Source organism: Sturnus vulgaris, chromosome 4 (genome assembly GCF_052056855.1).
Source record: "Sturnus vulgaris isolate bStuVul1 chromosome 4, bStuVul1.hap1, whole genome shotgun sequence".
NCBI classification, from domain to species: Eukaryota; Metazoa; Chordata; class Aves; order Passeriformes; family Sturnidae; genus Sturnus; species Sturnus vulgaris.
The window spans coordinates 23,187,127-23,202,949 of record NC_142246.1 but is presented as its reverse complement, the minus strand read 5'-3'; the positions used below and the strand labels follow the sequence as shown (position 1 = coordinate 23,202,949).

Below are 15,823 nucleotides of genomic sequence, written 5' to 3'. Positions count from 1 at the left end.
CAATACAAAACAACTTCAGCCCACAGAGAGCTTTAATAATAGCCTGAATTACCCTTCAATAAAGCCCTGAAGCCAGAACAGCTTGCAGCATACCTGGAGCACCAGTGACCATCTAAGATTGTGTTACCCAGCATGGCATAAAATGGTTGCCAGGGACAGACTGGGACTGCATTAAAGACCCAAGTTAAAGGGTATTTTATCCCTGCCTACAGCTACCTGAAGTGTCAGCAGGAAGCTGCAAGAGCAGCAAGCAGAAATCAAGTAAAAATACTTTCCACAGGTCATGGTTCATGCCAGAGAATGTGTATTATAGATTATATCTCTTGCCCTTGAATCCAAAATTACATCCTGCTATCAGAAATGCATGTTATGTGGGTTTCTCCTTTTTAGGTCATTTTGGATGGGACAGATAAGTACAGCCTCTTTAAAGGGCTTCATAACAGAATCACAAGTCAGTGAGCACACGGGGCCTAGCCCAGGATTGTGTTCTGCCTCAGCCAGCAGGTGTCGTTTAGCAACAAATAGGGAAAACACCTGTTCTAACACTGTCTCCTATAATGAAATATTAAGACCAACAAACTCAGTGGGTATTCTATGGTTTGCAGCACTAATACAGACCACATTAAGGTGACATTTGAATGTTAGTTTATGACATCTTACCCCTCTAAAAAATGTATTCAGGGTGGCAGATTGCAGCTTATAAGTTTCAGACTGGACATTAGGTAAAGCCTTACTAGAAGGGCAGTGCAGCATGCAGCACTGCTATGTGTTAGACTAATGTCTCTCCATCCTTGAAGACCTCCAAGACACTAGAAAGAGCAATTGCCTTGCTACCCTGAGGTTAACTTAACTTTTTGCTCAGAGGAAAGCTTTGAGGGTCCTTTGAAAAGACGACTTACAGAGAATGCCGCACAACTCCTTTTGGAGAAAATTATCACTTTAGTCCATTTAGTCTTCCAGCAGAACAGTTTATTCTCATTAAGGACAAGGAAATATCAACCAACAACTCAAATAACATAACACAGATCAAACAAGCCCTGTTAAGCATTTTCTACTTAACATGTGAAAAAAGAGTCTAAAGATATCTGATGTGTCCAAACCGTTCACATTAAAACTTGAGCTCATCCTTTAGCATAAGCTCAGCTGATGTTGCTTCTGTGTATAGCAAAAGGTGGAAATAATTTAAGTTACCAGAACAGCTGTGTTTAACAAGTACTGAAGCACTGGAGTTTAAACTGCATTTACTGGTGTGCTATTACACTGTTTTCCTTGCATCTCTTCAGAGTCTCAAGCAGACTTGCAGAAAGCCACAGCAGAAAAACGAACTTCTCCTTTTTCACGTTCTGTAAATTGTCTGCAGATCTTAGCAGAATCCTTGGGGATGAAAAAAATACAGCTGCTTAGACTAACCAAATACAGTTCCTGTAGAGAACAAGTCTTTGCAGTTCCTCTCTGATTCCTACCAACTAAGTTACAAAATCTTATAGCACTAGCTAATAAATACATTGAACAGGTATCTAGCTCTTAGGGACAATACATTTAGAAGTCATAAACTTAGCCGATTTAAGCACAGACTTTTATAGCAAGTAGGTGCAGGCACTACACAACACATGCAGACTTCTCACCTCTTTATAAGGCTTTTTCAGGGAAATAAGCAGCAAGGGGGAAGACTTACCTTCAACAGCAAGTCATCCGAGCTTGTGCCATGGTTTACAGGAAAAGGCATACGGCCATCTGTGAAAGAAACACTTCTGAATTAGCAGAACTGAGCACAGTTGATCCAAACAAGTACACATATGATGATACTTGGGAAGTCAGAACAATTTGTCAATATTTTGAGTGAGATGAAAAAAAACTGTTTCTCAGCCACACCAGCGACATGCTTTAAGTCTTCAGTGTAACCCAGCATCAGTTAAAATCTTCAGATGAGGATACAAATTGTGTTTTGGCTCTGACAGCCTCAGCAAACAGTGTAATTAGCACAAAGTAGCTTTCTTGAGCCCCCAACACTGCTGTGCAATGTGAAGTAGGCCCACTCCAACTGCAGAGTTCACAGGACCTTACCCAATTCATACAGGTGTCCATCCACATTGACAAAAAGGATGAAATGGAAGTTCACACTGTTGTCCTCAACCTTAGGAGACACCATCAGATATATTTGTTAGATTGAAGCTAGTACTGCAAACCAAATTTGTGACTACAAAACAGAGGAAACTTCAACAAGTAAGCAAATGACTGAAAACAAGCTCAGGAGAAGAGGTTTGTGGCAAGACTTCTACAGGGTCAAGCACCAGAAATCCTAACGTAAGGTATTTTATGACTGAGTCTTGATCCAAATTTTCAATCCATGTTTGAAGAAGAAATCCTGAGCAAGCATTCACCCATGAGTCACTCATTCTTCCTCATGAACTGTACAGCTATCTGACAGACAAAAAATAAGTGGTGCATTACCACCTTCATTAAACAATCTTCCCAAAATTTTACACATTTACATCTTACCCGACATTGTCCTTCTTGTGCAACAGAATTGTGGACTTCTTGGATAGCCTTAAGAGAAAGCAGGAACAGGTTACTACATCTTTAAGTGCTGGTAAATGTCAGCAGTTTGTGTAGCTCATATACCTTATTATTTGCCAAATGCTTAGCTCTCTCTTCAGGAGACAAATCAGCTGTTTCATCAAGAAACTTCTTCAGGGCAGACCCCTCCTCTGCACAAGATGATCAAACATTTTATTCAGTATAGGTAAAGCATCAGCCACATTTTAAATGCAGCCCACAGTAATCAATCCTTTTTGAACTAACTACAAGTGACTGCATTCAGCCTGTAACTATCTCCAACATAAACACATTATAACTACCACTTAAAGTAAGCTATTTATCCAGAAAATATTAGTAACAATCTACACAGACAACCAGAGTTGTTTCAGAGAAGAGTGCTTCAGGGTACTCTGGATGCTTGCTTTGAAAATCATTTTCAAATGGGATTTAGCTTTTCTGAGTTCCCCACTGCACAGTCGGCAGAAATGTTCAATCCTTTTTTAAAGAAATTCAAGAAAGGTACCAGCTGTAAGAATGTAACTAACAGAATATGGGTAGGTGAAAATGTCTCACTTTCTTCAAATGAAGGCAGCACTTGCTCATGCCAGGCTTACTTTGGTTTTCCAGAACATAAATCAGTAGTGCAGTACTAAGATGCGCTGAGGTCTAGCGCATAAAAGATGTGCTGCATCATTGTTTCACTCATCAAGAGTGTTTTATTCCAGTGAATCCTTTTTAAGAAGAGTAAAAGCAAAACTATGTTTAAATGCTCTGACTTCCACATGATTTCCTTTGTCTAAAAATGAATCCCACACCACAGAAAAGGTCTAAGTTCTCTTAAAATAATGGTAGTTGTATTTTGCAGCTCTAGTGTCTGAACAATAGAAGAATATTTTTCTGTAGTAAAGAAGCCATCAAAACTATTACCTTGGTAGGAAAAATTCATTACAAACCCTTATCGACACAACTTTCCAGCAAAAAGAAAATGTTTTAGACTGATTTATAGGCTATTCTGAGCACATCAATTTACATTAGACATAAGTAGCATGAAGAACTCCATCTCATCTATTGATATCAAGCTTAATGTCAATAACTGCTTCTGAACACAGTACTTCCTAATTACAAACAGACTTTGGTCAGCCCTGCTAAGTGCCCTTTTCCCCTGGCACTGCTTACTAGGACAATACCTCTGCAGCTAGCAGACAGCAGTCAAAGCACATTCCCTTCTGTGTTTCAGGCAGGGGACATGCCCCTCTCCAAGAGCTAGAAGACCCACTTACCAAGTGAAACAGTACAGCATGCTTGAACTTAGCTTGCTTGAATGCCCCACCTGTCTCCCAATAGCCCATACCCATTCAATCTGCTGCCAAAAAAATGGAAATTCAAGCACTTCAGAGCATTCATACTCACCAAGTTTCAATTTGTCTTTGTTATTAGCAACTGCATGTATCAGACCAATTGTCCCACAGGAGTTACTGACGGTCTGCTTCAGGAAATACACTTTGGAACTGATCTCCTGGTCCTTTATTTTCTCAGTTTGTTGCTTCCTGAAGTTTTCATGCTGTAAACATGTAACTGTGTGAGGCATTTCATCATAGTCTTATCTTTATCTTGTGCCCTGGACAAGTAAATTGTTGTGCAGAACTGGACAAAGATTTATTCACAAAGTCATCTTTGTGGCACCAGTAAAACACCGTATGTCTAAACTGGATTCAGGCCAACACTTAATGGACTACTTGCATGATTCAGTCATATCCAAAGGTACTGTTCTTAGCTTCTCCATCTGTACCATACACTGGAAATAGCTTAGGGTGGGAAATAATATAATGGATAGGCTCTTTTGTATCCTCTCTTAGTTGCTTCAGTCCATTGAACTAGACTACTCAGCATGTCTCTACAATAGGCCTTTTAGAATGATTTGCCTTCATGAGCCCCTCCCCATCTGAACAACTGCAAAAACCATCACTATTGGAAGGTTATAAACCTTCTTTTTAAGAACATGTTAATTGAATTGGATTTCATCTTCTCATTCACTTCCTTAGCATCAAGTTGATTGAATATATTAGTATTAATATATTAAAGAAGCAATGTAGGCCTCTCTAGATCCAATGATTCAGCATGATAATGGAATTGCTATTCCTCACACTCAAGATGGTTCATGGCTTTTTTCCCCCCTCAGTCTGATATACAAAACAAAATCTCACAGGAACACTGGGATGGAATGAGAGCCCCTTGATTGGTTGCTCAGCTCAGTTGAGGCTATTTGGAGGCTGGGACCAAGTACAACACCGTGCTAGTGCCAAGCCCCATCTGATGTTTGGGCGGATGACAGCCGCGCTCCAGCCAGCAGCCAGCGCTACCCTGCGCGGGAGGGGCACCCACCTGCTCAGTGAGCGGGAACAGCAGGAGCAGCGCGCAGGCTGGGCTGGGCACGGCGCGCAGTGCCTCATCCTCGAAGCCCAGCACGTCCACGAAGCGCCAGCCAGGACCCACCCCGAGGCGGGACAGCACCTGCACGGGGCACAGAGAGCGGGTGGCCCGGCCGCGACACGCCCGTCCCCGCGGGGCGCGGCCGCCCCAGCCCCGCCGCGCCCGGTGACACAGCACAACGCGCGGCCCCGCCGCGCCACCTGCCGGCCGCGCCCGCCCCGCAACGCTCCGCAGGTGCGGCCGCGCCCCGCGCAGCGCTGCCGCTCCGCGCCCCGGCGGGGCGGGATGCCGAGGGATGGAGGGAGCCGCTGCTCCGCAGGTGCGGCCGCGCCCCGCGCAACGGTACCGCCACCGCGGCTGGCGCTCCCCGGCAGGGAGGGATGCCGAGGGATGGAGAGGGAAGGGGCAGCGCCCTCCCGCCTGCGGCGGTCCTCTGGCGGCGGCCACTCACTTTGTTCAGCATCTGGAAGACAATGCGGGGGGTGAAAAGCGTGAGTGCCGGTGAGAGACGGCGTCCCACCACCCGCTCCGCAGCCCCAGCCCTGTGTCCACCGCCCCCCGCGCACCTCGGGGTTGATCTCCATCGGCTGCCAGGCCATGGCTGCAGCGCCGCGGGAGCCGGGAAGCAAGCAGGCTGTGCCCCACTCACGACGATGTCCCCCGCGGCAGTTCCCCTGCCGAGCCGCTGGCGACGCTGGGGCGCGGAGCCGCCCACCCGGCTCTTATATAGGGGCGGGCTGGCCCACTCCGCGAGGCGCGGGGGGAGAGGGAGGAGCAGGGCACGGCCGAAGCGCGGGGGGGCGCGGGGCGGTAGGGCCGCGGGGCCGGGGCTGAGGGGCCGGGGCTGAGGGGCCGGGGGAGCCCGGCCGGGGCTGCGGGGCCCGGGCACGCCGCCTCCGCGGGAGCGGGGTGCGGCCAGGGGGACCCCGGCCCCCTGACGTTGGCGTGGAGAAAGTGCTGGAAGCGGGCCGGTAGCGTGGGCAAGCGGCTGGCATCACCCAGGGCAACAGGTTTCTCCTCCACCATCGGCCCAACCCCTGACTCCGCGCATCCCGAGAGCCCATGTCTACATTCATGTGCCTCACCGCTCCTGAGCATTAGACCCTCTTCTGTGTATGTTGCGTAAAGTATACAATGGTTTTGATATTCAACAAAATCATGCAACACTTATTTGTAAATTTCCAACATGATTAATCCGACATGAAAGTCTCCTGTGTGCTGATTGTGTCTCTGCGTTTGGCCCAATCCCTGAACCAGTCCAGTGAAGCTGGTTAAAAAATAGCGGGCTTTTTATCTTTTATTCATGACCTGACAGTTTCTGTGCACAATGTCTTTGGACTAGAATATGTCTGAACAAGGAAACAAAACCAACCTGCTCAAAATACTAGAGATCACGTGGATTCCCAACAGCTTTTCAAATTTTACTGGTAAACAGCCTGATGGGAGCCTTGTGGATAAGCGAGATGCTTCACAGTTGTCTTTCAAACAATGCAAATACTGAACAAAAGAGTCAGCTGAATGTCTGCAGTCTGTTTGGTTTTGATGACTTTCTTCCTTTGGTTTTTCACTGTGTTTCAGAGCGATTTGGGCCCCAGCGCAGCAACATTTCTAAGTGCCTGCCTGATTTCAAGCACATTTAAATTAACTTTAATTGCACCGTAATTTAGTGGGGAATCATTCACATCAGGTGGTTGCACACATGCATTTTTGAACTGAGACCTATTCATCCACATTACTCAGTTTACCATCAAGTCCTTAGGAAAAAAGTCTAGAGTTAAACTTTTGAAATACGACCATAAAAGGTTCAATGTGCATATATAGGTTCTACCTATAAAAAGACTTAGTGAAGAAAAATCAGGATAGCAAGGCAGGGTTTGTATTTTGTGGCCAAAGCTGAGATGTTTCCAGACAGGAAAAGCCTTGTGCAACCTTGTTGGATCTTTTAGCTGATCATGCCTGGAGCAGGAGTTTGGTCTAGAGATATCCTGAGAACCCTTCCTGAAGTACCCCATGATCCTGTGATTTAGTCTATCACAGTAAAAGAACAGTAATACACGCTGTTCAAAACCAAAGATTTCTCAGGAAGACGGGGCAAAGTTTCACAGTAAATGACAGTATCATTTATTTCTGCCTTTTTCCCCCTTTACTGTAGCTGAAAACAGTCTTTGATGCCTATAAGCAAGCTAAAATTGGCCCAAAATATTAATTCTATGTAAGATGTCTTTGACTATCTTTCCTTTTTTGATGAACTCTTAATGCACTGTAAGGTGCAAGGTTATCAAAGCAACTCGAATGAACAAGTCCAATGCTAATGGTCCCTGACAAATATGTAGGAGAGTCTGCATGCAGCTCTTCTGAGAGGATATCAGAACACTCATCTTGCAGCCTACAAAAGAGAAGGCTAAAAAAGGAAGAAAATCCTATTTCTGAATGGTGCAGCAGCAAATGGTGGTTATAATTTCAGCCTGCCTCAGCAATGGCAGTGCTTAGATCCCTAGGTTAGTCATCCCTGGGATGGCTCCTGTGTCTAGGCTGTTGAAAGAGACTGCAAACAGTTGTGCAAGTGCAATTTCAGGCTCTGCATACCATGTACAGGAAGTGATAGCAGAACTGTTTCTATGGAAGAATCTGTCAAATCTATCAATAAACTAATTTTAAAATAAACAGTAAGTGTAACAATATCAAACTTCTAAAACTGCTGCTGTTGCATAAAGACGTCTGTCTCCACAAAATCACATAAGGAGTGCTGTGTGTCATATGCAGTCTCCATCCACCTCATTGCAAAGATGAAGGAAGTCTCTGGACCACCTTTCTTCAGAGAAGAAGATAGATGTGACACACACATTTAATCCAATTCATTCCCATTTCTGCAATAACATAAATACCTGGAAAAGTGACTGGACATACTTGTGAACTTTCTGCCCTGTCCAAATGTAATAATAGCACTTATGTTAAACACTGTTCACAGTGTTAAGGTTTTGTTCAGATGTCTAATCTAGAAAGTGTGAAGAATCTTTGTTATGTATATGATCTTTTGGCAGATTGCTTTCTCTTAGATATAGGGCTTGGTGTCAGTCTTTACCTCTCCACCATATTCCAGTTGAAAGTTTTCATAAGAGCTAGACCTATCATTAAGGCCTGTTCCTGAGTTCAGAGGATCTCCAAACAGAAGCATTGATAACAAGTAGGGTAGTGAAGGAGGCAAAGCTGGCCTTAGACAATGCTGAGCTCCTGAAATGGAAGGTGAAGCTGTATACTATTTAGAAAATAGTTTTCCCATTGTCCTGCCAAAATCCAGGCCCTGAGGCAGCCCAAGTCCACGTCTTCTGCAGTATCCTCACCTGCCTAGCAAATATCTCAGACCTGTGCTTTTCTTCATTTTCTTGTAATGACTCGCTTCCCAAAAGAAGGTTTCCAAACTCATTCCTTGGAAACCTCCTTAATTCCCTACTCCCTAGCTTCAATTATTGTCCATAGCTGGCTGCCCAGGGCAGCAGGATGAAGGTACATGGTTGTGTAGGTGCTGAAGCAACAGGATTTACTACATGTGGCCATTCTCCTGGTAACTGCACTATTGCATTTATCCTACAGTGAGAAAAAGGTGTTTGAGTTAACTGCCCTGACTTACTGTGAGTACCTCTGCTGGCTTGAGGGTAAATTCTGTTTGAGACTAAATCCTGGCTGACGTAAATCCTGCAGTTTTGCCATAGCAGTGTGCTTGAGAGGGATTGATTTACACACATATGCAGCATCCCTGCATGTGGATGGAGCAATGTTGATGCAGTGCCATGCTCCCTTTGGCATGCCTCCTGCTGTGACAGTGTCCCTGAAGCTGGAAATTTTATGGGTCTCAACCCTAACTCTAAAGGCAGCTCTGGGCTGAAGCTGCGGCCCAGAGAGAAAGGTGTGGAGGGAACAAATGTGACCCTGGAATGTTAGGATTATGCTGCTCTAAATCCTAAACCTAACCCTAACACAGACCAAAACACAGCATTGTGACAGGTGCTATGGAGAAAACTAACTTCATCCCAGCCAGAACCTATACACTGTGTCACAAGGTATCAAACACAAAATATATCTGAGGACATTGCAGGGATAGTGGGTGTCAGGGATCTGTGTAAGGCTAAAACATCCCCCCTTCTCTTCTGGTAAATTGTCTGGAGCACAACAGCAATTCCTGCATGAGAGTGCCCCAGCCTTTAATTAGAAGATCAGAGGGATCAATAGGCCAAGCAATTGAGTGCTTTTATAGAGAGCCTGGGTCCATGAAAGATTTGAGCAGGAAGAGAGACATCTCTTTGTTTCTGAATTGCACCCAGGTTAATTTAAATACTTATGTGAGGAGCCTGCAAGTCATGCAGCCCAGCATGTGGGGAATAATAAGCCCAGTCACTACTCAGCACCCAGGAGCTCTGAGCTGAAACATCTCAACTGTCAAGCCGGAGGAAATGAAAGAAATTCAAAGCAGCTCAGAGCTGAGTTGGGAATGGGGAAAAAAAGCCCCAAATCTTTCTTTACTTATAGTAAAGGTTGGAAAAGTTATGTAAGTTATGTTCTTGTATTTCCTTGTCCACAACAAGCATATATTTTGGCTAGGAGATGGATTAATTAAGGGCTTCTAAGGTGGAGACATACTGAAGGATGTGAGCTCTGGGTCGGACCTGAGATGAAGACCAGCTGGAGAGGGGTAACAGAAGCAATGCAGATAAAAAGCGTCAGGCTGATGAAAGGGGCTGCTCTGCCAAGGACTGCCTTTGTGTGTATTGACTGCTAGCAGTGACTCTGCAATTGCTCTGAACTACAGCCAAGTCCACCAGCAGGTAAAGAATGCTTTCTACAGAATGCAAGAGCTCTTCTGGAAGTCTGTAGGTGGAAGTGTCAAACTGCTGAAATGTAGCTTTGAAGGCTTGCCTTGAGAGTCTCAAGTCTAAAGAGTGCAGCCATGATTTCCTTGATTCCAGATCTGGCAGAATGCTGATGATTCTTCACTTCATTCCTCTCCAAAATCGTGTCCACCGAACACTAATGATATCTATAAGAAACACAGAAATAGCACGCTTTGTTTCATGGTAGAAGTAGGACAAACAGAGAGTGATTTATTCCTCTTTTCACAAAGAAAGGTAGGAGGGACATAATTGTTGACAAGGGTCTCTTAGTTTCCAATGAAATGATATGCTATCTTGTTATGAAAGATATGAAAGCTTGCAAGGCTTGTGTCAATGGATAAAAAGGACAGTATACTGGCACATGGGCAATCAGCATCTGTCTTTTTTTCTCTCAAATGCTTTCTTTAGTGATGTTAGTAATCTGTCATTTTTCCTCTATAGGCGGGAATAATCCATCTTTCTAGTCTTGTAGAAGAGAAAAATCTCAGCTTCCTTCCTCTTTGTTCTGTTGACTTAAACATTCTTAGGATTAGTGCTTTTATCTAGAGATGTAAAATACACATTTCAAGAGGACGTCATTCTGTGCAATGATTTAGCATAGTACATGTAATAGCTGATAATAATGAATTTTAATTCTGATGTAATACTTGGATGATCTGTGATTAGGACTTGCATACCTACTTACATTTTCATCCAGAGAATGCTTTCCTCAGATTAACAGGCACAAAATGAAACAAGATGAGCCGTGTGATTTTAAACTATGGGTTGTGAGAAACGTAAATAGCAGCACTTGACTCTTGTAATACACTCTCTAGTAAAACACTATGCCTCTTTCCAAGCACTGTGTTGTGCCAGGCCATCCTGGGGTAGCCCCAGTCTGCTTCTCCCCTGAAGTTTTCAGTTTCTTCAGTAAGAACTTAGCAAAGCCTATCCTTAGATTTGTTTCTGCATGCTCAACAGCCATACAGTAGCACCCAGAAAGCATTAATCTCTCCCTGAGTTCTAGGACTGATAGAAGAGCTTGCCTTACACAGGATGAGTTTCTTGTGAAACAAAATAAAAGGCTGCTTCAAATTGGCTCTGGAGCACTAGCCACTTTTAAGCTGGAGGAGAGGAGCAGAAAACAAGGAGAGACGAGAAATGTTTTCAGTCAGTTGAAAGATATCAAGACATTGACTCGGTAGTACTTTTATAGCAGTAGAGATGCTCTTCCTCAGGCTTATGGGGTGCTGAGGGAAAGGCACAGGCCACCTCCCAAGTGCCTCTTTATGTCAGCAGTCTCCAACTTCTAGAATTAACCCTTTTCAGGGAAAGGGCAGAATATATGCCTTAAGGAGCTGCTGAGGATCTAAGCTCTGGATCAGGTCTATTGTCACCTGCACTCTCTTTACATGCTACTGTAGCTTTGGTATTTCTGGGGGAAATGTGAGGAGAAAATGAAGAAATTGGCTAGCCTGTTGTTGGATGAAGAAGGGAGAAGTATGGCCCTACAAAAAGGGAATAGCAACGGGTTTGTGTCTGTTGAAGAATAAAGAAAAAGGGGCTTGTCCAGCTTGCATGACAACAGAGGCACTGGCAGACAAGGACTCTCATGTGCAGAGGGTTTACTGTGAAATCTTGTAACTACTCCAGGTCAGCACAACAAACCGTCTTACCCTATGCCCTGGATATCAGCTATCTTCTTTTGGGGAGAAGAAAAAGCAGACTGATAGAGTAGTTGACATTTGAAATCAGTGAACAACAAGGCCACTTCATGAAAATAAATAAATAAATAATAAAAATCCCCAACTCTCCCCTTTCATTTTTTTAGTTGATTTAGCCACAGAGTCCTGAAAGACAATTGCTTTTTCCACATAACTGACATGGTCCTGTATTCATGCTGTATCTTAAGAGTAGTCTTCTGGTCAATTGTCTCCACCTGATCTTTACATATATGTTCACCCCCACTTATATAAATTCTGAAGTGAGTTATGCTCAGCTTAACATGTTCTCTAAAATCTTCACTTGCATAACAAAAATGTCCCGGGTAGTACAAGCTACCCTGAGCTCCTACACATCAACAAGGACAGATGTAGCACAATATTTACACTAACTTGTGCCAAAGGATTTGCTTCCTAATCAACATATGCACACTCTTGAGAAGTGTAAGGATTTTGTTTTTAATTAGAGAAGTGCTCTGATCTAAAGCTTTAGCTTCAGAAAGTCTATGAGATGTTCAAGTATGGTTCTTCTGTTGGAACTACTTCACCTGGGGAGTGATGTTGGCACAGAGCTGCTGCCAGTCCAGTGAGTGAAGCCAAGATCTTGAGGTCCCTGGATTGCCCTGAGTCTGCCCTGAGCCTGCCTAGCTAGTCCTGTCTCGAAATGGACTGCATGGGAAAGATATTTTCTGCATCTGAGGCAGTGTCAAACTACCTATTCTTAATCAGTCGTAAGGCATACCTTAGGTTCCTAGCCTCTATGTATACTTGGTATGCAGGCCTGGCAGGGTAGTGAATCAGAAGTGACTCACAGCAGCACAGCTTTGGCTCTTTCTCACTGAGACCATGGAAGATAGAAAGAGTTACAGACCTAGATCCAAGCTGCTCTTGCTTCTCCACCCTGTAACAGCACATAGAAGCATTAAATGTATCCCTTAGTCAAGTTAGCAGGGTGTGTTTTTACGCAACAAGATCTCCAAAGAGTTTGCTGTACCAATTCCTGTGTTAATGACAAATAACGGAAGTTATTCACTTGTACTTACAAGTCAAGGCTTTGATTTCAAAATGTGTAAGAATGAGAGACTTAACCTTACATTAATAGCCACTTTCCAGAAGTACATCTGGCAGGACATAACCTTTTGGTTAAGTTATAATGCTGACACAAAGTGTTTTACACGTGGTGACCACCCAGTGTCTCGCTAATGTAAAGCAGCTGTCCTGTACGTGCTGCTCTTACCAGCCGGGCGATGCAGCAGCGCAGGGACCCAGCTGCTCTGACACTGCTGGGGATGTTGCTGGTGGAAGGTTACTAGTCTGGGCTCAACTGCAAGCAATTAACATTAAAAACACAGTGAAACAAATCCAGTTGGGAAACATCAAGCCGCCTTTGACCCAGCCACTCAGAACCTAACACTATAGTGCCTCCTGTGCATCTTCAGATGCTGCTCTCAGAGCACCAGCCGTGTGGAGAAAGGGAGGATATTTTCACTCTCTGCTTCAGGAATTTTTCATACTAGACAAGGAGGAGAGTATTTCCAAACGTCCACTTTTAGAGAAATATTTAGACATCACTGATAGAGAAACTTCTTTTCTCAGTTTAACAAGCGCTGTTTTGAATTGTTTACCCAAAGCACATGTTGGTATGAAGAACACCATCATTTGGACCTTGAGCCATACTGTTTCAGTGGAGGAGTGTAGCTTATGAATATAAATGCTGAAACAAATCCGTGTCCGAGTGGAGAAAAATATTTAGATTGTGAGGGAAAATACACTATAGATCAGAAAAACAATGGGACTCTATCACATTCTACAGTTGCAAGTATAAACGCAAAACATGCTGCCCTTTCCTGTGTATGTTTATACACGTAGGACAGAATTCCCATTGAGTGCATTTGCAGCCTGGGCTTTTCTAGCTGTATTTAGGACATTAGGCACTGGACTTTTGTCTCTCTTGTTTCAGAGACAAAGCACTGGCCTTCTGCTGTTAGCAAACCTAGTGTTTCCACTTTATCTTAGCTTTCTGTACCTCTTAATGTGTATTAGCGGATGTGAGTGTGCATATATGCATAACATAGAATCAAAGAATTCTAGAATGGTTTGGGTTGGAAGAGACCTTAAAAATCATCTAGTAAGGGTGACAGAATCACAGAATATCCTGAGTTGGAAGAAACAAACACGGATCATCAAAGTCCAGCTCCTGGCCCTGCTCAGGACAATCCCAACAATTACACCATGTGTCTGAGAACATTTTCCAAACACTTCTTGAACTCTGTCAGTCTTGGTGCTGTGACCACTTCTCTGGGGAACCTGTTCTAGTGCCCAACCACCCTCTGGGTGAAGAAGCTTTTCCTAATATCCTGCTTACACCTCCCCTGACACAGCTTCTTGCTGTTTCCTGAAGCTCTGTGACTGGCGTCACCATAGAGAAGAGATCAGTGTCTGCTCCTCCTCTTCCCCTCATGAGAAGTTGTAGACTGTGATGAGGTCTCCCCTCAGTCTCCTCCAGGCTAAACAGACCAAGTGACCTCAGGCACTCTTGTATGGCTCCCCCTCAAGACACTTCACCAATTTTCATAGCCCTCCTTTGGTCACTCTCTAATAGCTTTGTATCCTTCTTACACTGTGGTGCCCAAAACTGCACACAATATTTAAGGTGAGGCTGCACCAGTGCAGAGCAGGGTGGAACAATCCTTGCCCAGCTGGCAATGCTGTGCCTGATGCCCCACAGGACACACTTGGCCCTCCTGGCTGCCAGGGCACTGCTGGATCATGTTCACCTTTCCACTGACCAGCACACAGAGGTCTCTTTCCACAGTGCTACTTGATAGCATCTCATTCCCCAGTTTGTATGTGTAACCCAGGTGCAGAATTCATCATTTCCCCTTGTGAAACTTCATACAGTTGGTGATTGTCCAGCCCTCTAATTAGAGCAGGACCGCTCTACCTTCCAGGAAGTCAACAGCTCCCCACAATTTAGTACTGTTGGTAAACTTACTTTACTTTCAGGTCCTGCATCCAAGTCAATTATAAGGATGTTGAAGAGCATTGGCCCTAAATTAGAGCCCTGTGGAATCCCACTAGTGACAGGTCTCCAGTCTGATGCCACCCCATTCACTGTAACCCTTTGTGCCTGACTCGTGAACCAGTTGCTCATCCATCCCATGATGTGTTTATCCGGCTGTGGGCTGGACATTTTGTTCAGAATTATACTTGAGGGACAGTATGGAAAGCTTTACTGAAATCCAAAGAGATTACATCAGCTGGCTTCCCTTGATTACCTAGGTGAGTTAACTTGTCATAAAAGCAAATTAAGTTAGTAAAACAGGACCGTCCCCTCATGAAGCCATGCTGGCTGTGACCAATGACTGCATTGTCCTTCGAGTGTTTTTTAATAACTCCCAGAATAATTTTCTCCATAATTTTACCAGGCACTGAAGTAAGAATGACAGGTTTGTAGTTCCTAGGGTAATCCTTCTTGCTGTTCTTGAAAATTGGAACAACATTTGCCATCTTCTAGTCACCTGTGACCTCTCCAGATTCCCAAGACTACTCAAAAATCTTTGAGAGTCATGGGCATGCCATGGGCAGCAACACCTTCAACTATACCAGGCAGGTTTCTCAAAGCCCCACATATAACATGAGTGGGTCAGCTATTCTGGCCTGAAACACGGCTTTCTTGACCACCTCACAGGGAGCTATACTGATACATCATCCTTGGCTGCCTGTTGGGCAGAATCTGCAGTGAAGTTCTTCCAGGGAAAGCTCCAAGATGCCAGAGCGGCAGGCCTGAAGCACAGCTGACAATGGAGAGGTGTTTTCCTAAAATTTCCAAGCTAGGCTTTACTTTGTGCTATTTGAACAACAAAATATTTATAGTCTCAAATGCAACCTACATTGCAAAATCTCTGTTGTGTTCCTATTTCTCAGTTGTAGGAAAATATTGGTGATCATATGTTTCAGTGCCCATCAGGGCTATAGCTCCCATTTTAAGCAGCCAAGGCAAAAAAAGTCTAGCTAGATGTCAGCTTTGAAAGTGTGAGCTATTCTGCTTATTTGTCTACCTATAATTACAGGCCTTGCTCTGTGGTAGCTTTTGAGTATTTTTGTCCACCAGACCCACATAAAAGAGTAAGCGGAGTCTGCAGAAAAGTCAGCTCTGAAAGCAGCTACTGGCTTCTAGCAGTGCCTAAGCAGCTACTGTAGCATTTAGAAACTCTGCATTAATAGCAGCTTTTTTGTTACAAACAGCAGCTTTCCCCCATCTGGCCC

General features: G+C 44.3%; 1 protein-coding gene across 1 annotated transcript; it reads right to left on the bottom strand.

Annotated features, from left to right (window-relative positions):
• Window positions 1–947: 947 nt before the first annotated feature.
• UCHL1 (ubiquitin C-terminal hydrolase L1) lies at window positions 948–5,587 on the bottom strand. Its single transcript, XM_014871096.2, has 9 exons — window positions 5,535–5,587; window positions 5,420–5,431; window positions 4,921–5,049; window positions 3,949–4,099; window positions 2,623–2,708; window positions 2,500–2,547; window positions 2,065–2,134; window positions 1,676–1,734; window positions 948–1,374 (listed from the first exon to the last, which is right to left on the bottom strand). The coding sequence occupies exons 1-9, from the start codon at window positions 5,565–5,567 to the stop codon at window positions 1,288–1,290; spliced, it is 675 nt and encodes a 224-aa protein (XP_014726582.1). The 5' UTR covers window positions 5,568–5,587; the 3' UTR covers window positions 948–1,287.
• Between the last annotated feature and the right edge of the window lie 10,236 nt (window positions 5,588–15,823).

Coding starts and splice junctions, on each gene's coding strand:
- UCHL1 (XM_014871096.2), bottom strand. CDS start 5,567: ATGGCCTGGCAGCCGATGGAGATCAACCCCGAG. Junction 2,135..2,499: donor CACAAGAAGGACAATGTCGG/GTAAGATGTAAA, acceptor GTGTCTCCTAAG/GTTGAGGACAACAGTGTGAA. Junction 1,735..2,064: donor TGGACACCTGTATGAATTGG/GTAAGGTCCTGT, acceptor TTTCTTTCACAG/ATGGCCGTATGCCTTTTCCT.